The sequence below is a fragment of the Mustela erminea genome, chromosome 18 (genome assembly GCF_009829155.1).
Source record: "Mustela erminea isolate mMusErm1 chromosome 18, mMusErm1.Pri, whole genome shotgun sequence".
NCBI classification, from domain to species: domain Eukaryota; kingdom Metazoa; phylum Chordata; class Mammalia; order Carnivora; family Mustelidae; genus Mustela; species Mustela erminea.
In genome coordinates, this window is record NC_045631.1 from 22,679,797 (window position 1) to 22,705,484 (window position 25,688).

The 25,688-nt window shown below is 51.5% G+C and overlaps 1 protein-coding gene across 2 annotated transcripts in view; it reads right to left on the reverse strand.

Moving 5' to 3' along the window:
• Positions 1–25,688, reverse strand: part of ASIC2 (acid sensing ion channel subunit 2) — a 962,947-nt gene that overhangs the window by 235,686 nt on the left and 701,573 nt on the right. Inside the window, exon 1 of one of the 2 annotated variants that reach the window (XM_032321661.1) lies at positions 15,287–17,228. The exons of the other annotated variant lie outside the window; for it this stretch is intronic. Coding sequence (XP_032177552.1) covers positions 15,287–16,000 — 714 coding nt within the window. The 5' untranslated portion in view covers positions 16,001–17,228. Of the gene's footprint in view, positions 1–15,286; positions 17,229–25,688 lie in introns of those variants that run through there. 2 annotated transcript variants of the gene reach the window in all.

Genomic DNA, 25,688 nt, shown 5'->3' on the forward strand with positions numbered 1-25,688 from the left:
CGGTCTACACACTGCAAAGAGAAGTGGTGAACCAAGGCAATTACCTAATGTATTAGCAAGCCTGTCCCTGCGGCACTCCTGTGAGCCAAAGTAATAAATACAAAATGGTAATTTCTCTCTGGAAGCCTGGCTCCGGCCTCCCACTCATTTCCCCTCCCACCCAGAAGTCATATACCACTGCCTGGTTGTCCTCTTCTCCATGGGGCGGCAGTAACTCGGAGTTACTGAAATACCTTGGGTAAAACTTGCATGTCAAAACCTGAGTCATCCTACAACAGCCTCAGTCCTCCTCTACGCCTTACTTGTCTGGCCAGAGCAGAGTCTTCTAGCCTTCAGTGGAAAGTAAGGAAAATGCCCTATAGGTATGAATGATTCCAAGTGGCTCACAACTTTGTGCATGCTGTTGACTAGTATCAGCCCTGGAAGCAAAGTAAGAAGCTTGAAGTTGTAGCTGCGACTTGGCCTCTTCCTAGCGTTGTGACCTTGAGCAAGTCACTCCACTTGCCTGGGATTTGGAAGTCTTCTACGTCCCCTCAGAGCTGTTGTGCAAATCCAAACAAGAATGGGTGCGAAACCGAGGGCATAGGCTCCAGCAATATCTTTCCATGGCCATACAGCTAGACATGGCAAAGTCAGGACTCGAACCCAGAGCCCTGATTCTTAACCACTGCACACTAGAGTGTCTCAGGGCCTCAATAGTGAGATGCAACCCAGGGGAAGAAGGACTGAATTCTTCCCAGCATGGAGGCATGAAGGAAGGGGAAAAGATGATAAAGCTTGAGCCTCGAGGGATGAGAGCGGTTTCCAGGGAGACATTTCTGGCCAAGGGACAGCAGGTGCAGAGACCCGGGGAACATGGCAGGATGCATGCGGTGCAGGGGGTGAGAGCTTGGAGCTTATGTGGATGCTAGGCTTGATCTTGTGATGGGGAGCTACACGGTAACTTTAAGCAGGGCAGATTCTCAGGATAAAGTAATAAATAGCTAGTTCCATTTCTTAGCACTAAGCTGGCCAGGCTATTGAGGGTGTAGCCTGTTGCTTGGCTATAGGATATGCAAGGCAGGGAGACCAAACCAGTGGCTTTGAATGGATTCACTTTGATATCCTTAGAGCCCAGCGCAGTACCTGGTAGGCAGAAGGCCCTCAATGAATGTATGAATGAAGAGATGACTCTGAGAGTCAGTGGATGGAAAACAGAATGATCAAAGAAGTGAATGACTGAAATAACAAATGAGGGTATGACGTGTCAATCCAGTGAACAGCCCAAGGCATGGTTTGCAAGCAGCTTTAGCAATTTGAACGGACAGCCTCGGAGTAACACGAGCACAGACTCCTCCCTGCATTACCCAGGAATGCCCTGTTGTTGGCAAGACTCCTTCAAATTGAAGGCTTCTCCCCATCAGAGCAGCACAACGCGCAAAGTCAGAGTGATTACTGTGATCCAGCTAGAGGCTGTTCCCGGACGCGTCCACTGATACCCCCAGAGTCGGGAGAGGGTGCAGAATGTCGGGCGGAGGTGGGGGGAGGGGACTCATTTTGGAGGTCTGCCACTCCCTTGTCATTTCTCCATTCACACGGTCTCCCTAAATGACTAGTCATTTCAGTCTCCTATAAAGACAAAGGGAAAGAGTTATCTGTAATGGAGACTTACCAATCCTTGTGCTGACTGTAATTCTAAGTAGCAGCAGCCACCTGTGAGTCTAGCCTGGACAGGGCGGGATTCAGGACAAGGCGGTCCCTTCTTCCTCTCTTACTCCACGCTGCCTTTCCCTCCCACCTTCTACAGCCCCGCTGCTTAAAATGTGGTCTGTGCCCCAGCAACACCAGTGACATGCATGGGTCACTGTGATTGTTATGGAAGGTTGGCAGTTAATTTATTGAAGTTTGAGAAATTCTGTTTGCAGGTGATCGAGACACCGTCTAGCTGAGAGTTTAACTCCCTGACCAGGTTTTGCAAAGCCCTCCAGAGGTATTGTGGAAGATTTCCCCCAGGAGGTGACCATGACCTTGAGGCTTGTGGAAGGGCACAGGCTTTTATCCCCCTGGTGTGACTCATCACCAAGGGCAGGGGGAGGATCAGAGCAAGAGTCAGGACTGATCTGGCTCTGGTACTAGCCAGATGCCCTTGGGCAACCCAGTTCCCCCTCTGAGCCTTCCTATCACACCTGTTAAATGGGAACAATACATTTGCTTTTCGATCACACAGTTGTCATGGAGATAAACAGAGGTAGAAAATACACAGGCTCAGGGAAACAGAAAGGCCCGTGAAGGGGCCTGTTTTCAGTGTGGACAACCAGCCATTCGGACCTGACACCTTAGAAGATGAATGAGGAAAATCCATCTTGGAGTCAAAGGTAGCAGACCTTGCCCTCATGAAGATGAATCAGCAGAGGAACATGGCGCTAATTAGGCAGGACGTGGCACTCTAAAGATAGGGCCCCGCCACGCTGGTCTCACTGAGCTGCCCTTAGATGGGGATGTGCAATTGGATTCTTGAGACTGTGTTTTGTTTTTGTTTCTTTCTGCTTACTTAGAGTTATTTTTTCCAAAGCGAGCTCAGCCTAAGGACCTAAGGCTACGTTGCATTAGCATTCCGAAGGTCAATATTTCCAGAACCGCTAGAATCATGTTGTTCTCTCACATTGTGTGGGTGAGAGAGGCAGCTCCATTTTGGAAGAAGCCAGATGTACTCACAGAACAAAGAACAGAATGGAGCTACTGGAGCTGGAATTTCCAGAGTTGGAAGGAAGGCGCCCCCCAATTCCATCCCCAAGACCTTTAGTTTGCTGATCCCTCTGTCGTGAATGCTTTTCCCTGGATCCCTGACTGGCTTCTCTTTCTCATCAAAGATGCCATCTCCTTGGAGAAGAATCAATCCTTTCCCTAGCCCCATCTTCAGGGAGCCTCCAGCCATTCCCTAGTGCAGGGTCCTTGACTGGTTTGCCTTCACTGTCTTTAATATCGAAACCATCACGTTCACTCATTTATTTCTATATTATCTATGCCACACCTCTCATCATAGAATGTTTTCCTAAACTCCATCACCTGGAGTTGTGTGTTAAAAATATATTACTAGAGCTCTCCCCCATAAATTGTGACTCAGTAGTCATGGGTTGGGGCTGGGGATACTTAAACAAGCCTTATGGTCATTCTGATTGTCACGGAGCTCATGCACGATCTCCAGAATGTGAGCTCCGTGAGGGACGGGCCCTGTCCATTTCTCCTATATGGAACACAACAGCCCACACACATGGGCTCTGGACAACTCTTCAGTGAATGAATTCATGAACAACAGAAGGAGTCCACATATATTTTGGTGGTACCAATCCTTTCTCCCGCTTTGGCTAGTCGGTATCCAGACAGAGCCCTTGTTACCTATGAGGAATGGGCTGGCCATAAGACTAGCATTGCCCCTGCCCTCAGGAGGTGATGGTCTAATGACAGCAAGCTGAGCAGAGGAAAAGGATTGCAGTGAAAGAGCAAGAGAGGGGGGCACCTGGGTGGCTCAGTCATTAAGCCTCTGCCTTCTGCTCAAGTCATGATCCCAGGGTCCTGGAATTGAGCCCCACATTGGGTTCCCTGTTCAGCTGGAAGCCTGCTTCTCTCTCTCCCACTCCCGCCCCCACTTGTGTCCCTCTCTCGCTGTCTTTCTCTGTCAAATAAATAAACAAAATCTTGGGGAAAAAAAGAAAGAAAGAAAGAGCGAGCAAGAGAGGAAAGAGCCTTGGGAGTGGCAGAAGCTGTGAGTCTGGTTGGAAGGATGAGCCTCCTGGCTTTCCAGATGCAGAGGAGTGGGGCAACCTCAGAACAGGTGGGAAATCTTTCAGACAGTACTTTTGTTTCCTGTGTTTGTTTGTATTAGTTATAGCTACACGTGGTTAAAAACATGCAGACCCCAGAAAAAAGTGCGGGCAGAGATGCCAGGCTTCCTTCCACCCTCCCTGCCCATCCTCAGAGGCTGGTGCTCCCTTCCAGGCATACTTGGCACCCATCTGAGCCCACGGCCCGCAGCACAGATGGGGCTCACCGGCAGGGATGGCAGACCAGGTCCAGGGGCAAACGAGAGTCTGAACAAAAGCATGAAACCGGAAAAGCATGAGCAGCAACCAAGTGACTTGGCTTTGTGACTCGGGGCCGAGAACCTCTGACTCCAGCAGAGAGGGAGGTCAGACAAGGTAATAGGGAGTTTCCCACCTCACTGGCTGGAGAAGATTCTCGGAGCAGGTGGCAGGGGAGGGGCGGGAGGTGGGGTAGGTTGGGCAACAGCAGTAGCCAGGGATCAACGGAAATCAACTCTCCAAGATGTGATTCTCTAAGAACGTGAGGTGCAGATCCCCATCACTGCTTCTCTACTTGCCTATGAGTTTTGGTTCTGTCATCTGTAAAATGGACATAACAGGACTGGATCCAAGGGTGGCATCCTGGAGGGCTGGGGAAGATGGACGGGAGGCACAGAGTGGGCACACGGTTGGTCTTCTCCGCCCTGTTTCCGCTCCTCCATCCCACCTCTTGCCATCAGCCAGGACGCCCAAATGGTCGGCCACGTCTCTACAGAGGCTTGAGCTGACCCTAGCTTTGTCATTTATCAGCAATGTTGCTTCTCGCAAGTTTCCAGTGGTTCTCCGACCCTCGGCTTCCTTTTCACGCCACGGAGAGTGGACGGGAGTGACATCCTAGCCTTCACGGGTCACCGGGACGTGCAGGGGTGCCCTCTGAACTCCGGCCTTTTCCCTTCTCTTGGCGACCCAGCTAACCAAGCTCCCCGGCCACAGGGATGGGGCTCTTGCCTTTCCAGAGACTTAACGACAATGGACTGGAGCCCGAGACGCCCACCCCAGGCATTTTAATTTTTTTTTTTTTTAAAGATTTTATTTATTTGTCAGAGACAGAGGGAGAGAGAGCGAGCGAGCACAGGCAGACAGAGAGGCAGGCAGAGGCAGAGGGAGAAGCAGGCTCTCTGCCGAGCAAGGAGCCTGATGTGGGACTCGATCCCAGACCCTGGGATCATGACCCGAGCCGAAGGCAGCTGCTTAACCACCTGAGCCACCCAGGCGTCCCCACCCCAGGCATTTTAAAAACAAAACTACTTGGGTGTGAAATATGCAGTTGTGTTTCCCTGGCTGGTTAAAATATTTGATGCTCATTGCATATTCAACCACACACACACACACACACACACACACACACACACACACACACACACACAAAGGCTCTCACTCCATGTACTGTCAAAAATGTAATGTAATTATAGCGATGTTAAATATCCCCAGCTGTTCTGAGATATTTGAATCTTAAATCAAGCCTGACTGTATACATCCCTGGCTTGCAGCTGGAGATATACATCAAGAACCTCAGAAGCTCAGAGCTGGGGAAGTTCGGGCGAGAACCCTGGGCCAGGGCCTCCAAGCCTGCGTGTTGTATCTGCGCGGGTAGAAGGACCCCTGTCGTGAGCCGTTGGCAGCATTGCCAAAGAGATCCATGTTCCTCAACAGGGCTGTGCAAACTGGCAGGTCATAAGCATCTATCCAAATAGTCTTTCAAATCCATGTGCAGGGAGCATAAAGAGATAGTGTAAAATAAACGGTAATAAAGTGAATAAACACACGTCTCACTCCAGAGCCTTTGAGGTGCTTCTATAAATCAAATTCTTGCCATAATTTGCTCTGTGAGACTGTACTGAGAAGCAGAATCAAAGCTCATCTGCTTTCCTGAGCTGTAGGCTTAGATTTATGGATGTGAGTTCACAGTGGATGCCCGTGCCATTTCAAAGTGGGAAAATAATTTTCGTTGGGAGGGGTTCCAAGAGAAGATTAAACCCTTCACTTCAGAGATCAGAGCATCAACAACCTTCAGATCAGATATGCCACTGGAATCAGAAGGGGATGACCAGCATACATATTTTGGGAAAAGAGAAAGTTCTCAGAGGAAGAAACAGATACTCCTGTGATACAAAAGCATCGTCTATGGGCTTAAGCACAGACATCCTCAGGGTCTTTCAAGCTTCCCCGGGACTTTTGAGGTGACCTCGAGCAACTCATTCTCCCTCTCTGATTTTTTCACTTTGATCGGGGTACTAAAGTGGGGGAAGCGACCCTAAAAGGCGCTGACCTACCCATGGAGGTGTGACATGAAAGTTACAAGAGGACCCTGGCTGGGACTGTGACGATACAGAGGAGGTCACTGTTAGCACATGATTCCTCCAGGGACCGGAAGTCTTCCTCGGAAGTGAGGGGCGTCACCTGTTAGTAATGATGAGGAGGATGACAGTGAGAGCTTACATGTAGCCGGTGCCTACACGTCTGTGCTTTTATAGTTAAGAGAGCAGGGGTACGTTCTACATTGATACTCAACTTGTATCCACCAGGACTAGACCAGAGCTGCCTCTCAAGAAATAATTTTTCAATGGATTAATATGTTGCCTGTAAGTTTCACAACCAGCCTGCTTGGGAGGTATGATCTCCGTTCTACAAACAAGGAAACAGAGTCCCAGTGAAGGTAAGCAACTCCCGACAGTCACCCAGTTAGGATCCGGAGGACCTGGGCTTTGAACTGGAGTCTGTCTCACTCCTGACGCCACCTCCTTCCTCGTTCTCCAACCACCTCTTTTCTAAGATTCTGGGGTCCAAACTCCCAATCTTGCGCGAGTATAAGCATAGTTAAATACCCTCACCTTGACTATTTTTTTAAGCCTCGCTGCTTGTTTGTCCTGGATTCTTTTTTTTTTTTTTTTTTTTGGCTTTGGAACACACCCTGATCTAAACCTACCCAGCCTGGTTCAATATGCGGAGTCAGGTGTGTAGTAGAGAGAGTTTTATACAACCGACGAAGCTGCTGTGAGTTTTCTGTTGCTGCTGAGATGAACTACCACAGACGCAATTCCTTCAAGCCACACAAACATATTAGCATATAGTTCTGGAGGTCAGAGGGCTAAAATGAAGCTGTCAGCCAGGCTGCATTCCTTCTGGAAGCTCTGGGGGGAGAATGTTTCCTTTGCCTCTCCAGCCTCTAAAGGCCACCTGCTTTCCTTGACTCGTGGGCTCTTCCTCCATCTTCAAAGCTATCAATGTAGTGTCTTCGAGCTACAGAGTCTTCTGACTCTCTGGTCTCTGATTCCGTGGTGATGTCTCCTTCCGACCCTTATGCCCCACCCCATAAAGATTCTGGTGATTACGTTGAGCTCCCCTGGATAATTCAGGATAATCTTCCCATCTCAAAACCCTTAATTATCTATGAATCCCCTTTTGCTATGTCAGGGAATACATTCACAGGTTCTAGGGAGGAGGCTGTGGCCATTTCAAGGGGCCATTATTCAGCCTACCAGATGGCCTTTGCATTTTGGTTTAATGGACACTGGCCATGCCAGAGTGGACATTCACATTCCCCGTGCACGTTTATAGACCCAGTGACTCGTGCCTTATGGAGACAGCCCACTGATCTCTTTTTTGCAGCACTCAAGGGACTTTAGGGAGCCCTCAGATGGGCTTTGCCTCTCCAAGTGTGGTCCACGGACCAGCAGCATCTGCATCATGTGGCAGCTTTCAGAAACGCAAAGCTTGGGCCCTGTTCCAGACCCAGCAGATCAGGGTCTCTGCGGGGGGCCCAGGAATCTGGGTATGCTCAAGTTTGAGACGCATGGCCCTAGAGTGCTCTCCATTCATCCACAGTTAACTGGAGTATACTGGGAAGGCTACTTCCCTGCCTGGGAAGGCAGGAAGTCTCAGGGCAGAGATAAAGGAGGAAATCATCACCTCTCTGCAGTAGCCAGTCTTAGCACTGATCCTTTTCTGCAAGGCACTCAGGGCCCCACAGCTTTGTCCCTAAGAAAATCTGCTACGGTTGGTGAAATCCCCTTAAACCCACCCTGCGCAGGAACAGAGGAGCCGAGGAGATCTGAATCCAAATTCTGACTCTTTTCCTGGGCCACGTGACCCTAGGCCAGTTGCTTCCCCTTTTTGAAGTCAGGCAGGCCACAGGGGGCGAATACACCCTCTGTTGTCGGGATAAAATGAGACGGTAATGCGTATTGTGATTGCCTATCCCAGTAATAAAGCCCTTACTGACTGGAAATGCAAGTTTGTTGGCCAGAGCTGGACTGGGGTTTCTTTTTGGGATCAACCACGATGTAGTGCCAAGAGCACGGACTTTGGAAGCTGGAGTTCAGAGTTTCTGTTTCTGACCTTGGGCAAGTTAGCAAACCACTTTGTACCTCTGTTTCCTTATCTGTACCAGGGAGAAAAGAAGACTTTTTTCTCCAATCTGTTGTGGGGCGAGATAAACTAATGAATGTAAGCGTGCCTGGCAGAGAGTAGGAGCTCAACAAGTCTGCGTGGAATCCGAGGAAACGATGTCTTGGGCAAATTAGTAGTAGAAACAGTGGTGTGAGGGGAGATCCTCGACAAGCTCAGGAGAATAAACTTCCCGAAGGGGTTCGTGGCTTCCGTTTGCTTTACCACCGAGTCCTGTTCCAATGACCGGTGACTTATGCCTTTGTGAGCGCAGGTCTGAGCTGAAGCTCAGTTTGGCAACATTTCGTTAGACAAGACTACGAGTTACCAACGTCCCTGAAGGAACGAAAATAGTGATTTAGTTTGGACTATGGCCAAACAAAGACTTTTCACAACGCCAGATCCCCCTGCGTGGCTGATGGAATGGGAAGATACACGGCGGTCCCCGCTCCTTGTTGCGGGCCTCGGAACGCAGGATGACTTCGGGGGCCCACACCAATTTAGAGTGAAAGAGACTTCCAGCTAAGGCTTGAAAGGTGGTGAAGGATAGCTTCTCTGGAAAGACTGGGACTTACTGGCATCTCTGAGCATTGGGAGAACGGGGTCATAGAAAAAAAGAGTGTCAGCTTTGGGGCTGGATGGACCTTCGTTTGAATCCTGGCTCTGCTGCCCTCCAGCAGTGACTTTGTGCCTTCTCAAGCCTCAGCTTTCTCATCTGTAAAATGGGTTCCACAACCCCCATTCGAAGCTGGTGAAATTGACACGACTATTTACATGACAGGTGCACAATCCAAATCCTGGGCTGTCCCGTGATTGGTCATCTCCCTGTGTGACGGGTAGCTCCTTTCAGGCCCCCATCACCCCCATGAAGCACACTGACCCTCGCAGGCCTATTTACCAGAAACCGAGTGAATTTATTGTCATCTTTGTGGCCCACTGCTTGGCACTCACTAGGCACTCCATGGGTGTTGGTTGGCTGGATCTCTGAATGGCTGATCCAAGCAAACCACTTAGGAGAGTCAAAGCGATGGGTGTATAAACCAAATGGTCTGGTTACTCCTCCAGCCCCTCTCAACTGGGCAGATATCTGATTGATGTGCTCACGTCTGACCACAGTAGCCCCCAAGCAGCCACTATCAAAATCAACCTGACGGTCCATTTGGATATCTGCAGACCTGAGTAGAGTTTACATTGGATTCCCTAAACTAATTTCCCCGAAGTAAAATCACTGGTAGAGTTCTTCTCATGTTCCTTGTATAAATGTCTGTTTAATCGCCATCCTATCTCCAGCACTTCAATAACTTGTACATTTCCCCCTTAATCACTGTTTCAGCTCTGCAAAGAAAAGAGACGGTTGGCTGAAAAGCCCAGGCCATCTGCAGTAGTTAAGCCGTATTTTCCCCTGACTGCTCCCTTGGACGGAGAACTTCTCGGCTAAGTCCCTTTGGTCATTTGGCACATGCCCTCCTTTCACAGAGGAAGATCCTGAGGCCAAAGTCACACGGCTGGTCAGGGCAGCGCTGAGGCTGGCTCGGTCTTCCCAGCACACCCCCACCTCCCACCCCCTGCTGCTCCTTCTCCATCCGGAGGACTTGGGTTCAGATTCCAGGTTTGCCACCTGCTGGCTCTGTGACTCCGGGCAGATTACAGTCCCTCCCTGAGCTGCAATTGCCCATCTGTAAAATGTGAGTGATCACACAACCTTTTAGGGTTATTGCAAGAACGGAGATGGCATGCAGTGTGCCCAGCCCGGGCCTGGCGTATCACAGCTGCCCAACGCTATTTGCCTTCGTCCTTCACTCAGATCGCTCGCTGCAAGTAATAATAAAGGAAATAGCTCACATTTATTGAGTCCTTTACTTGGAGCCAGAAACTGTTCTAAGCACTTTACATGTATTAGCTCGTTTACTCCTCTTTCTCTAAAGGCAGAAGTATCTTTCTTGCCTCCCTAAAGCCATCCATCCTCACAACTACTGGACTGCCTGGCCTAGCACCGTTTCAACCGAATTTGCTGATTTTAAACAATATGTTGCTAAAATGATTTCTTGTTTTCTGTCGCTGGCTCAGAGCAGTCAGCCCACTTGCTGTGACAAAGTGTGATGAAACCAAATGCTCTTTCCTTGGCTTTTGGTACATAGACTAGACCCAAATCTGGGCTCAAGGTTGACCCCAGCAAAAGGGGGGGGCAAGAAAAGGGGAAGGGTTCAGGGAGGAATGGCCCTGATGGAGTGAGGAATGGGGGTGGGACACGGATGACACAGAGGGGACCCTCCATGGTCTAATAGCCAGAAGCGAAAGAAGTCAGAGATTTACTACAAAGTTTAAAAATGTAGTTTGACCCCCAGGCATCCATCATAGCATTGTGTTATCACACTTCTGCTCTCCTCCTCCTCAAGGCCTCCGGCCCCTCCCTCCCGATACCCCGAACCACTCTCAGGGCCTAGAAGCCTGTGTTCAACCTCACCATTTCACAACCTCTGGACTCACACTCATACATGCTGTCCCCCTCTCCCTCTTTTCTCTACCTTGGAAATCCTAGTTAGCCTTCACGACTCAGTTTACATGTCACCTCCTCCAGGAAGCCTTCGGAGGTGCCCAGTCTCACCTGGAGACTCTTCTAAGCCCACATTGCACCCGGGCACTCTGTATAGGCATCTGTTCACACGTCTCATACCTTAGCCGTAAGTAATATTCATGTTAATAATTAATTATTTTGTTTTATGCCCCCGGCAGCTAGGACAGAGCTTGACATAGTGTTGACACTCAACAGACACAGGTTGATGGAGTGAATGAACCAGGAAATGAGCCTATCCCCACTCAAGTGGTCACGGTAAGATATGATAATTATATCTTGAGAATAATTTGTAATTGCTACCCCCAGATATGAGGACTGTGCTAATCTCTTGATCCAAATCATACAATCAGCCTCTGCCCACATGTCTTCGTCCCAGCAGGGTGAGGCAGGCACTATTACCAGAGGTACGAGAGTCAAGCATCTGCCCAAGGCACACAGCTAGAAGGCGGCAGAGCCAGAGGCCCACGCTAGGTCTGGCTGATGCCTCCCCTGAACCATGCCTTCCCCCAGAGAGGGTAGCTGCTCCTTGTTCTTGAAGATGACCCTGATCGCCCTGTCAGCCCGTGTCCCCAACCCCTCCCTCCCTCCCTCACAGCCTCACAGTTCTGCGTCCTGCCACTTACTGGGAAGGCCGCTTCCCTCCACCCCCAGGACAATCCAGGAGGGCCAGAGTGTGCAAAGCAGAGCCAGGGGTCCTCTGCTAGGGCCAGAGAAAGAACATGGGCATTGAAAAGCAGGAGCTGCTTTGTCCTGCCCCTGAGTGATTAACCCTTTCACAGCTGTAACAAACAGAGGAGCTGCAAATAAACACACCCCGAATGGACCTGGACCGGAGAATAAAAGCCAACGGACACGCCTCTTCACAATACTCCTCTCTCCCTGGTCAAGTTTATTTCCAGACGTGAGACTAGCCAGGTGGAAGGAGACTTTGGCGGCCAGCTGGCACATACCCCCAAAGGCTTCCTCTGAGACCCCATTCTTCACCTGTTGCACTGGTCCTCTTCGGGCTTGGGAAGCACAGGCTTTTGGGGAATGCTTGGTATACTGCTCTGCACTCCCCGCCTCTAACCCACACAGGAATAAATGCCCAGGAACCGCCTGGGCATTTCCTTATTGGAAATGCATTCCACTGGTGCTCCCTAGAGAAACTAAGCCAAGTGTCTTGGTGAGGGTCTTCCAAGACAAGAATAAGTCTTGGGGGCACCTGGTGAAGGGATTCATTACCCAGACCTTTCCTCAACATTTATGTGTCAGCCTCTGTGCCGGGTGCTGGAGAGGTTGGGGAAATCAGACGTTGACTCTGGAGGGAGGGACAGACACAGACCAGTAGGTGTGAGGCCTGACACCCAAATGGGGCAGCAGAGGGGTAGAAAGGAGGAAGGCTTCAGTTGCTTGGTGATTGGAAGTGGAGAGTGAGGCAGTCAGGATGAGCTCCCAAGCAGAGCCCCCAGGGCTGAATGCTAAAGGATGAGTAGTATCCTGAGGCAGGCGAAGCAGTGTGTGCAGGGTCGGGGTGCGGAGGCAGGGAGCACTTACAGCAGCAGAGGACTGCGGGGAGCAAGGCAGAGAGGACTGGGGAGCGGTGGTCCCACTGTTGTAAGCTGTTCATAGAGCTTTGGTATGTGGTACCAGAGAGACTGGGGCAAGAAGCAAGGCAAGGTGCAGGTGCCGAGCCTGAGGACAGCCTGGGATTTTAAGGGGTTTAAGAGGCGGGATGATATGCTTTGAGTAGAACTTTAGAAAGAGTACTCTGGCTGTAGTACAGGGGGTGGATCGGGGTGGGGAGGGAGCACTGACCTGGAGGCCAATGGATCATTTAAAGGCAACATTTTGATGGGGGCCAGCATTACCTTAAGAGCCCACCCTCTTTATGTATATGCATATACCCATCCGTCTGTCCATCCATCCATCCATCCATCCATCCATCTAGGCTCAACAAATATGACATATTTGTTACCTCCACTAGATGGAGTAGGAAACTAAAGAACAGAGAGGCTAAGCCACTTGTCCGGAGGGCACCAGTAAGTGGTAATCTCAGGATCTGAACCATCCCTGTAGCTTCAGCCTTCCTGCTCTTACCTGCTACCCTAGAGTCCCCACCACCAAAGACAACAAAGGTCTGAGACAGGGTCTTGTAGTTACTGGAAAAATACTCCTGAAGGTCTGCTCTGTATTTGACGCTCTCCTGGCTTCTGGCTTCCACAGAGAAAAGGATGCTGCAGCCTTTAATTCTGAGATCCTTGGAAAAAACTACAGCATGAAGGGTTAAAGGGCTGGAAAGTCCCAGTGCAGGGTCATGATAGAAAGCCAGCCACCAGGGGTCACTTGAGTCTCCAGAAACACATCCTTGTGGAATGGAGATATTTGTTTTGCTTGGATGGGGGGGGGGGGGTGGCGGTGCCTGCAAGCTCTTCAGCTGAAGGTAGGCAGGGCACAGGCTAGTGAGAGAAGGGTGTGCCCCCGTGGGAAGGGTCCTGGTTGCTTCAACTCATGGCCATCCCTGCTGGGGAGACAGGTCAGGTGGTTCCTAAAGGTACCGTATGAGGTGGGTTAGGCCCCCATAGCATGCAGTCAAAGCTATGACTACCTGCACCCCCTAGGGGGGCTCCACTTGCCACTCTCCCAGCCATGCTCAGAGAAGGGGTGGGAGCTGGTAGGGTGGGGGAGGGCAAGAGTGCTATGTAGGGGGTCTTCTAATAGAAGAGAAACCCCAGCCCAGAGAGAAAGGCTATGTGTGGCTTCCATGTAACGCATCTGATGGTTTGCAAAGCTGAACTTTCAACTTACTGGCTCTGAGCTTTGGAGCGTCATGGAGCCTCATTTTCCTCATCTGTAAAATGGGAAGAAAACTCCTTGCTAATGCAGGGTTGTGGGAATGTCAAAAGTGAACACTGGCTGTTGGGATCTGCACACGTGTAGAGCCATCATGCACGATTCTATTTGGTGAGACTGGTTACACAACTTGAAGCTGAAGCCAGGGGTTGCTGATAGTTGAATATAACATTGAACTTGAGTCTAACTTTAGAGGCTGCTAGGTAGTGGTCAGCCAAACATAAACAAGGCATTGCTCCTCTCATTCCTTCATCTCTGTAGAAGTCACCATTGTGCTTGACGTCTGAAAGGAGGCCACTTGGAAGCACGCATTACCAGCCTCCACTTGCTGAAGCAGGCAGGGGAACCAGTAGGCTAGCGATTCCTCCAAGGCAGGCTGAAAAGCCCAGAAAGTAAGGGGTGTTTAGGGAATGGATAAGTCAGGGCTGTTCTCCATAAAGCAATGCAAAGAGAGCAAGACGGAAGCCAGAATCACCATCCTAGACAAGGACGAGCCCAATTCACCAATCAGAGGCCTGGCCTGACAGGCATCTGAGCCACCACCTGTTGGAACGGTGGCATCCCTTTACCACAACAGGAAGAACCTGGGCAGATACAAGACTGTCAGGAGGGAGGCAAAGGGCTGGTAAAATCACCATCAGAGCATGACAAATAAACACGCAGCCCACCTTTCCCACATTAGTGGAAAAACCCAAACCCACCTAAGGTGCGTTTACACATGAATGACTGGACAGGCTTGTGCCACGCTGGGGCTTGGCACAAGAACTCCTCCAAGGCAGACCGTGCAAGGCAGATACCTTCTGTCTGACAGCTGCATTATCTAGACCCACAGCATGGGGGAACCAGCACAGCAAATGGTTTACAAACCCCAAGCACAGCTTCTCCTGGCCCTGGGTGTTCGAATCAATATCTCTCCGAGGCTGTTTTCCCCCAGGCAGGGGGATGGCTCCTCTAGCCCAGGACACACACTCACCTCCAGGGGTCAAGGATCCCACAGATGCCCACTGCTCTCAATTCCCTTGGATGCTCAAGACAGGGCTTTATTTTAAAAAAACAGCAGAAGGGGCTGCTGAGTTCTCCACCTAAGCAGCTACAGTTTCAGTGTCAGTTCATATTCTGGGCGTTTCCTCCCAAGTCCTCCTAGATTCCAAGTGTTTTGGAACTCGGGCAGAAGGTGCTTAGAGCAGCGCGATTTTGCTGATGGCCCCGTTTTGAAGAGCTTCTTGTTGATTTTCCCCAAAACAACAAACCCACCAGTAAGGCGTGCTTCCCTCTCGTCCCATCCCTTCACCCCAGACACCGGGCAATTGCCGGGAGTCCTGTGGACCAGGGGTGAGGTCCGGGACAAAGGGCTAGCATTCACAGAGGGGACCATGAAGACAAGAGCTGAGGGCCTGGGGACTGACACCGGAAGGAGAGTAGCCGGGACAAGTGAGCAAGGTCACTCCCCCTACAGTTGTGTCCAACTTCCCACGACCTGGAGGACAAGGCTCAGGGGACCCAAGAGTGGGTTCCGCCTTGGCGTCCTGGAATGATGTCACCTCACCGCCAACGGCCTGGTGTCCTACCCTGGGGGAGGAGGGCGGGGAGGGCCTACAGACTCTGGAGCGCGCAGGGAAGCCCGGGGAGCGGGGTCGCGCGGAGGGCAACTCACGGAGGAGAAGTTGTGCGGGCCGCAGAGCTCGCCGCGGTACTTGCAGGAGAGCAGCATGTCCTCGAGCTGGTGGCCCAGGCGGTCCATGAAGGCGGCGCTGATGCCCTCGAAGTGGCGCGGCGGCAGGAAGAGGCGGAAGTCGGCCAGCTTGCGGAACCACTGGCGGCGCGGCTCGTCGCCCCGCAGCAGCTCGCTGACGAGCGGGCGTGCGGTGCGGTTGGGCAGCAGCAGCCCGAGCCAGTGGCCGGCGTAGTAGAGGTCCCCCTTGGAGAGGCGCGGGAAGCGCAGAGGGTTGTTGTTGCACACGGTGACGGCGGGGAAGGGCAGCTGGCGACTCCACTCGCGGTGCACCCGCGTGTGCGACGGGAAGCTCAGCCAGTAGAGCAGGCGGTTCGAGGACCAGGACAGCAGCAAGCCGAGGGACGTGCAGAAGGCCAGCACCCACAGCGCCCGCCGCTGGAAGGAGCCCCCCGCCGCCGTGCGCCCGGCGCACATGTGCCGCAGCCCGTGCAGTTTAGCGCGGCTCAGCGACGGCCGCCCCCTGCGGGCGACCCCCGGCCCCTGCAGCGCCCGCTCGCGCTCGCCGCCCCGGTCGCCCCCGGGCTGCCCGGCCGCCGCCACCGCCGCCGGCGCCGGCTCCTCGCGGGCCATGCGGAAGCGTCCCGGGCCGGTGAGCGCGGCCGCGGGCAGCCGGGCTCCGCCGCTCCGGCTCATTCATTCAGCCCGCGGCTGGCGGCAGCGGCGGCAGCCCCGGCCGGGCGGAGCCGCCATGGGAGTCCGCAGCAGCAGTGGAAGCAGCAGCAGCAGCCGCCGCGCGCAGCCCGCGCCAGGGAAGCGTGCGCCCGAAAGGAGCTCCGGTGGCGCGGCATGCCCGCCCGGCGCCGCCGCCGCCGCCTCCGCGGGCGCCCGCCCGGGACGGAGCGCTGCTTCGGCCCGCCGCCCCTGGCCCTGGCCTCTCCCGAGCGCCTCCCGGGCTCTCCGGGCCCCTAGTCTTCCTGCAGAGTGCCTGGCCCCGCCGCTACCTCTAGAGGGGCCCCACCGGGCGCCGCCTCTCCGGTGCCCGGGCGCTGCGCCCGCCTCCCCTCGTCTTGGACCTCGGGGGACCCTGCGCCGAGTCCCCCCTGCTCCGCCTAACCCCAGCTTTTACGCTGGTCCGGAGAGAGCAGCCACTCGGCCACCATGCCTGCTTTGGACATCCCTAAGGGCCCCGCCACCCCAGCCGGTAGCCCAGCGGTGCTGGGACCCGGGAGAGAAGGCGCCAGGGAACGAGCGCCCCCAGAGGCGCACCGCGGCTCAGGCGCCGCGGGTGGGGTGGGTGTGTACAGGGGCGAGGGGTCGCTCAGCCGGCCGCTGCGCTCGTCCCCTTCCCTGCGAGATCGCTCACTGCTCCGCGGGCTGCGCTTGGCCGACACCCTCGAAGGCTCCCCTAAGTCCCGCGCCCGAGCCCTGCGTACGACGCGCCCGCTCTTGCCCGGGGCTTGGGGTTTCTCGGGGCGTCCTGCGGGAGGCTGCTCGCTGCTGGGCCCCTTCCGGGCTTCCGGCCAGAGGAAAGTGTCGCTTCTCCCCTCGACTCTCCGGGGAGCCTCGAGTCTCCAGAAAAGGTCGGCTTCGCTGTCCCCCTGCCTGTTCTTCTCCCTGCCCCGGCGGCGCCAGGAGCTGGGGACTGCGGAGCCCCGGCTGCACCTCTCTCGGCGGGGTGACCCGAACTCGCTGCTTCGCGCGTCCTTCTCTCAAGACTCCAAGCCCGCGGCGGCGGCGGCGAGGGCGGCTGCGCTCCTCTCCCGGTTGCCCGGCCCTCCTCGGGCCCCGGGCGAACTTGGGCAGCGGCCGCGCGACGCTGGCGCGGCTGGGCTTAGAGCACCTGCTCCTCAGCTCGCTGGCCCCACGGCTCCGGGCGGGCGGGGCGGCGGCGGCGGGCGCTGTGCGCTCCTGGAGACGCGGTGCTGACGCGCCCGGCTCCTCCTCGCTGCATTTTAATTCCTGGCCACTGTGGCCGCTGCACACCGAGCGGGAAGCCTCTTGTTGGAGCCGGCTGCCGGGTGGGGGAGGCGCTGCACAGATGTGCCCCGGGGGTGCGGGCTTGTGGGAGAAATGTGGGGTACAACCGGTTGTGGGGCCCTATGTAGATAAGTGCGAGAACACTCCAGGCTGGGAAATGGGCCCTACGGAGAGTCATCCTCTGTGTAGTGTGGGCCTGTGAACAAGTGTGTGAGGGTGTCGCGCCCTGAGTGTGGGTAGGCTGTGCGTGTGTATGTGTGAACGGGTATTTCTGTGTATCTCGCGCATGTGAGCTTATTTGCAGATGACGGACGGTGGCTACCCGAGGGGGTGTGATGTGTGTAGGATAGGGTGCCTGGGCTGGTGTGTGTGTTCTGTGTGGGCGTGTGTGTGTGCACTTGGTGGTGGGTATGAATGGGTGTGTTGATGTGCCAAAACAGTAGGGTTCCTGGATGTGGTGTGTGGGTTGGTGTGTTTTGCGTGTGTGTCTGGGTATGTGGTATGTAGTATGTGTGTTGAGGTGCTGGGCGGGGTGACCTCTGCCTCTTAGGAGCTTCCCAGCTGTGTGCCCCCACCACTGGGTTGGAAGGATCTGCCCCTCAGCCCTGGAGCGGACAGCCAGCACAGCTCTCCTGGAAGGGCAGGAGGGAGGATTGTGACTTCCCAGGACAGGAGTCTTCATCTCTGCATTCTCACCCCTGGGATCCTACAGTTTGAGGGCTGATGATGTCGCCCTTCCCTCCTGGGCAGGCTTAGGGGCTCTCGCTAACCCGTGGGCACTTTGGGACATTTTTATTTAACCTTTGTAATATTCCACTTTTGTGTGTTTTGAAGGCTGGATGAAACATACTCATAGTGTATTGCTAGCTCCACTTCACAGGTGAGACTAGAGAGGCCAAATACATGCCCAAGGTCATACAGCCTGCAAGTCACGGATTGGGATTCGGCACCCCAGTCCCTAAAGCCCTGGCTCTTTCTACTGCAGCCCATGGCCTTATCTCTCTGGGCCAGCCGCCTGGAATCCTGCTCCCACAGCTGCCTGGCAGTAAGTGGTGCACAGCGGGTCCTTGGAACTGTCTGTTGCTGGCTTTGGGGGGAAGGCTCTGAATCTGCCAGTTTTGTGGGGCTTTTACCAGAGGCTCATCCCCTGGTGCTCCCAGCCTAGTCCTAGTGGTCTTGTGGGTTGCCACTGTGCCGCACATACCAGCTAAAGTGAGATGACCTTTTGAGCTCAGCACAGTTGCAAAAGAAGTGGCCAGGGCAAGCATATAACGTCTTCCAGAGTCCTAACTCTGGGCTGGCAAGGAGCTGTGTCTTACAGAAACCTTTAGGGCATTCTATGTTTCTGATCTGTTCAGCTGCTGGGGGCTGTTTCTTTTCTGGCAGTTTCCCTCTTGAAATGTACACCTGCTGATTTGGGTTGCCCGAGTGTCTTCTGTGCCTTTGGTTTTCCTGATAATTCTCCAGATGGGTTGCTTTCCCAGAGAGAGGCGGGATATCCTGCAGAGGCTCCTGGGGTCTTGGCACAGAAATCCAGAGGTAGACACAGGGATGGCTAGTGACCCTCCACCAGGATCGATGGCTCTCTCTGTGGCACATGTATGTAGTGAGTTCCCTACCCCCATGATGTCCCGGACCAGTATTTCCACCAGTTCGGCAAAGTCTGCTCTTTTTTAAAGCCCCAACTTAAGCATCACCTGCCAGGAAACTGGACCCGTCATGGCCCTTGCTGTAGTACCTTGTCACTGTGTGTATCCAGACTTTCCTTCTGGACATGAACCCTTCGAGGACAGGGATTTACACCTCATTCACAGTTGTGTCCCTACCTCTTAGCGCAGTGCCTAGCACAAGGAAGCTAGGAACCTTCCTGACAAGGAAGCACACTGAGACAGAAGGAAGTGAAAGGAACTAGGATTTCTTGAATATTTCTGTATGTCATGCATTGAACTGGGCATGCAAACGTATTTAATTCCTCACTCCAGCCCTGCAAGGGAGGAATTTTTGGTCCTCTTTTTATATTTGTGAACCAAGAGCTCAGAGAGCAGGAATTAAACTCAACTCTAACTCATTCCAAAGTCCAAGATTTTCTCTTTCCACCATGCTTCTTGCAAAAGTATAATGATAAGTAATAATAAGCACAAAATAAAATAAATATACGACTTTCTAAGCACTAGGGCCTGTTCTAAGTTATTTACACTAAAAACAAGTGTTCTAAGTACTTAATGCTCAAAATAATTATATGAGGTAAATATCATTATTTTCTCGACTTTGATGAAGGAGAATCCTCAGCACAGAGAGGTTGATCTACTCACCCTAAGCCACACAGCCTTTGAACCAGGCCGTGGCTCCAGCAGCCGTGCTCTCAAACCCTTTCCCATACCATGTCTGCCCTCAGCGCTGTGCTGAATGACAGCACATGAGAATTAGCTTTCCTGATCTGGCAGCCTCACTTGGCCAGAAAAACAGATTTGCGAGGCAGTGCCTGAGCTGACCCATATAACCTCTCCACCAAGAAATTAGAATTTAGCATTGTGATTTTCCCAATAATAAGCTTTCAAGAAAATCGCCCTTTTCTTGTTTATCTCTAAAACATCTGTTGCCCCACACCTGGCATGCTGGCCTTTTCTTCTGTGTGATGTTTGTGTGCAGTGACAGCAAAGCCTCCTTCCTGGCCAGACAGCACACTTTCTGGTATGTGACTACCCCCGCTAAGCATAAGCTCTTCCTCACATCAGATGACTTTGTTGGGAGGGGGAGGTCAATTTAAGTCAATGTGATCTTCTGTTTTTATGATCCAATTTTGGGGGCCGACACTTGATGACTTGATCAGGCTTCCTGGGGGCCCCCGATGTTCCTGTTTGCCCCTAGTCCCTACTGCTCGACATCGGAAAGCGACTGAGGGGCCACCCAGCCCTGCTCCCTCCTGCTACAGGAATCCCTCCTACACACCCCTTCAGGAACAGTCCACCGGGAACCAGTTCTATTCTGGAACATCTGGCAGTGTTGGAAGCTTCTTCCTTTCATTGACTTGGAATCTGTCATTTTGTTCATTTCTCCCATTTCCCCTAGTTTATTTCCAGAGACCTGCACAACTAAGTTTGATCTTTTCTGCACATGGGAACCATTCAAAATACTTTACAGAATTGAAGTACAGCGATGCTGAATGGGGTTCCACCAGTCTGCCTACCTAGCAAATTCTTCGAGGTAAGTCTTTTCTTCTCAGGAGAAATGTGACCAGATCCTACAATGGTTTCTCCTGTACTTGCTGCCCTTGAAGTGGTATCCTAGAGGTCAACATCCTTAGAATGTGACCACCGAGCCCTGCAAAGCCCTTTACTCTGGCCTCGGTCTTTCCTGGCCCTAGTCTTTTTGATGGCTGTGGATCCTTATTTGCCCTCTTAGCTCTGAGATGTACTGGACGTGGTGGGTGGAGAGAGGGCTCCCTAACGATGGGTTCCTGGTGGCCCTGCTTAGACTCTGCTGCTCATGGTAATGAGTCAATATGACCTTCAGTACTAGGGTTCACTGATCTTAGGGGGCAGGTGGGCTTTTGTGGGTTTACCTGTGTACCCAAATCTGGTTTTCCATCTCTACTGACCTTGCCTCTCTGTCACTCTGCCTCCTTCTCCTTTCCCCTTCTTTCTTCTCCTTTTTTTTTTTCCCTCTCCCCTTTCTCTTCTTTCAACCTCTGCCTGAAACCTAGTGGTCCTATGGGATACCTCCTTAGTTCATGCTGCTGGTGGCCTCTGTGGTGGCCATCATAGGCCTGGCTGCCATATCACAGGACCTGAGCAAATGCCCAGTGGTCATGATGGAGATTCCTGCACTGGTGAAAAGAGCAAGGAGGACTTCTCCATGGTGGTCTTAGTCCATTGCACACTTTTGCCTCCCACCCCTCCCACCCTCCACCACGGGGCTGGCTTTGGAGTTGCTGGTCCATTTTGCCTTTCCCCATGCTTTGGCATGCCCGCTGCTTTTCCCATTCAATGCATAGCATTCTTATATTACATTTAACTTCTCCTAGTTCTCTCTTTTCCTGGGCTCTTTCTTAGACTCACCAGATATCTATCTATCTATCTATCTATATGTCTTGCACTTTTGGCCACCCTCATTTTACTGGAATTCAAACTCGCAGTTGCCCATCCTTCACCAGCACTAAGCACTAAGGAGAAGAGGGCCTACAACCACCAGAGAAGGATCAGAGGCTAGAAGGACAGGCCCAGAGGCTCACGGACCGATAGGCTCATGCTCTGGAGGGTTGGAGGGAACTCTGCTAAGACCCAGTGCTCCACATGGACTGGCAAATCCTGAAAGCTGGGAGCTAGATATTGAATCTAATTTAACCCCTTCTCTCTCAGGGGAGGAAGCTGAGGGGGAAGAGGGGAGAGCAGAGAGGCTCGCTCTAAATCATACTGATTGGTACTGAAAAATGCAGAACCAGAATCCAAATTCCAACTTCCTGTTGGAAGTTTTCCAGTTCCCTCTCTGCTCACTCTAGGAAATATCTTTTTAAAAATCCACTTTGAAATCAGTATTCACATGGCTCTAAAAGGACAAAAGGATAGAGTCTATCTAGTAAGCAAGTTCCTTTACCCGTTCCCCTCTCCCAGCCACCCATTTTTCCTCTCCAGAGGCAACTAAGGCCATCAATTTGTTGTATAATCTATTAGTGGTACTTCGTGAATATACTTAATGTGCGTGTAGACTCCATATGTCCCCTTTTCTTACACAAATGGTTGCATTCTGTGAATACCATTTACTCGTGTAATTGTAGTCCATGTTCTTCACACTTTTCCCCTGTATTTTCAGTTATTTTATGGTTGCCTTCCTCTGACACCTCATTCCAACTTCTGTTATTTTCTTCAACTTCTCATTTCACATTGTCTTGCTCTCCCATCCAATAAGGACAGAGGGTCCTATTGAAAAGGTGGTAAACAGAACTGATCATTTTATTATCAGATTTTTTTCATTAACTCTTTGCTAGATACACTGGTAGACAGAAGCTCTTGTGAAGATCATCTCAAACAGTAAGTAATGCAAAGATATTTCCATTTGCCTCTGGAAAGCATTACAAGGTATATTTGCATAGGATTTAGTTTTTTGGTCATATTTACTTAGACTAATTATCACACACACACACACACACACACACACATATTGAGTGCCCTGAGCACACAGCTCTGGTTGGTTTTGGGAAGATGGTCCAAACATTCATTGGATGACAGACAAAGCCAGCTTGGGATTCAGAAGTTTCTGTGACTCATATGTAGAGTGGATAAAACATATTACAGAGAGAAGCACAGGGTTTCAGTGCCTCATGATCTAAAATGACCATGTAGTTAAACTTGGAGAAGAAATTGGTGTACAGAGTCCAGCATCTTGCTCCTGTTCACTGGGAAGTTGATCTGATGATGGAGATCATGATGATGATGACAGTGATGGTGATGATGTTGGTGATGCTGGTTTTGGTGATGATGATGGTGGTGATGATGGTAGTGCTGTTGGTGATGATGGTGGTGGTGATGATGGTAGTGCTGTTGGTGATGATGAGGGTGGTGGTGATAATGATAGTATTGATCATGGTGATGGTGATGATGAGATGGTGGTGATGGTGAAGATGATACTGCTGATGATGGTGACAATGATCAGGTGGTGTTGGTGATAACGATGGTGGTGATGATAATGGTAATGGTAATGGTGGTGCCGACGAGGGTGATGGTGATGGTGAGGATAGTGATGATGACAATATTCGATAGCTGACATTGATTGAGCACCATGTGTCAGACGCTGTGCTCCATGAACATGTGCTAACTCACATAATCCTCACAGCATTCCTATGAGATATGTACCACCAGTACAGCTCTTCTACATAGACGAAACCAAGGTGAAGATTGAATAAGTACCTTGTCCAGATGGTGGCTAGACTGAAACCTAAGAATTTGGGCTCCAGAGTATAAGCTCTTAATTAAGTGAGTTGTCATTGGCTGGAAGTGAGAACCGTACAGATATTTATTGAGTCCCAAGAACATGTCAGGCACTGTCTTTAGCACTGGGAATGTGACATCTGTTCACATCGGCCCCTGCCTCAGCTTACAGCCTAGTGGATGACATGGGTAAAAAAATAGATCATTTTAAAAGCATGATAAATGCTTTGCCAGAGATGAGCACAGGGTACTGAGAGGGTCTAGAGGAGGATCTCCCCTCAACTGGCCTGAGGGTTCTCACCATACCCCTTCCCAGTTTTCCACTTAATTTTGCCATTTGTCTTTGCATTCTCACGCCACCTCCCAGAGAACTTTGTGACTGTCCCCAGGGATGAATCTTGGAGATAGGATCTGAGTCCAGAGGCCATGCTAGCACAGTCCCATGTTAAGGATGCTCGGATCCATGATGCCCATGATGTCCACATCCATGTCCTCCTGCGGTGAGCTTTTGTGTTCCCAGTGGCATCTTGTTGACTTGGGACACTTCCTTTCTAAGCTCAGACCACCTTAGTCATTAGTCTCCTCCCCCCAGCTTTGCCTACCTATCATTGGCTTATTCTGGGTTTAAGCTTGAATAACTGAGCCTTGGTTGTAACACCGGCCATAAAGTTAACAGAGCAATGGAACCTTGCACACTTTTCTACCCAATTTCCCCTCCCATACACATAACAAAACTCTCATTAAAATTGTTAAGCATAATAACCTTCTCCAGTAGTTACCATCCGCTCATATTATGAAAGGCACGCAGTTAAAATAGGATTTAATGAAATATAAAACCCCAGGTACAATTAGGCATATTATTCACAATTCCTTGACTATCTCCTTAACTGTTTTTGGCCATGACTTAATCCTACCCTGACTCTCACCTCTCCTTTCGGGAGCACTAAGTAACCAGCTCTGAATCTGTCTTGTAGACAGACCTTCTGCAGTGACTCCGATTTAAGGCTAGGTTGATTTGTCAAAAGCCTCCATCCAGGCTGCTTTTCCTCCTAGCCACGGCTTTCCCCTGTCTCAGCCACTAGCGGTGTGTTTACTCACTTTCCCTTATAAATGACCTGACCAAACCACTACCTCGGGTTTCTCTCCTCCTAGTTTATCTTGCCTGTCCACCCACCAGAGGAGCAGAAAGGGAACGATTTAAGTACATTCTTTGGCAGCCATGTGGGTCTGTGTGATTATCTAAACAGAAGACAGGAAGAGAAGGGCCAGACAGGGGAGGTAGGATAAGGGAAGGGGAGGGGAGGAGAGGCGAGGAAAAGAGCACAGAGTACCTACCACATACTCTCCCCGCCCCCCCATCTATTTGACAGACAGAGATCACAAGGAGGCAGAGAGGGAGGCAGAGAGAGAGGGGAAAGCAGGCTCCCTGCTGAGCAGAAAGCCTGATGCGGGGCTCGATCCCAGGACCCTGAGATCATTGAGCCGAAGGCAGAGGTTTTAACCCACTGAGCCACCCAGGTGCCCCCTTATGTACACCATGTAATGGTTCTTCATGACAGCTCTCCCAGGTGGGTAATATTATTCCCACTGTACAGATGGGGACATAGAAACCTTTTCTTTCCAATCCCATTCTCTCTGTTGCTGGCTCAAGCATAGCTTAACCCACAAAAACAGCCATACTCACATAAGGCAACCATTCGCTGAGCTAGATATCAGGCACTGGGTTAAAAGTCATTTTCCAGATGAAGAAAATGAAGCTCAGAGAGGTGAAATCACCTGCCTAGGGTCACACAGCATATGTCACACCGTGTAGAGCCGGAGTTCCAACCCAGGTCTGACTCCAGTGGGTTGGTAATAATTCGAAAGGCAGAAAATTGGGAGTTTAGAAGGAGAAAAAACAAAGTGGACAGCAATGCAAAGATCTTTGGGGAGATGAAGGAAGTGAAAACAGAAGCTAGGTTCTCACTCTCTGCTGTGCATTTGGAGTTATGTTCTTCCTAGCTCCTGTGATGCCATCCTGGGCAGAGCCCAAACTATACAAGCCTAGTGATTGGGAAAGGTTTAGGGAAGCATCCATGGCTATCAGGGTCACGCTGGGCAAAGTGAGGTCGAGAAGGCCACACAAAATATTTCCTCTCTCAACTTCCAAATGACCTTGCATGCTGAGAGCTACCACATGGCCACAAAGTAGGAACTCACCTTTACAAACTAAGGGTTTTCAGCCGATCTGCCCGTCTCCTTCCCTCTCTCCTCAATCTCTCCCTCCAACCTACCCTGCTTCCTTCCTTCCTTCCTTCCTTCAGACCTCAGCCTTGCCTTCTCCTTTCTAATCCATATTTCTTTAGCTCAACAGTGTTTAAACTTACTTAATATTTCTCTGCAGCCTACAGCACTAACACACAACATTAGATTCAAAACAGTTTTCTGAAAGTGCTTGGAGTTATAAAGGCAAGTTCATAAGCTTGATGTGTAATAAGAAC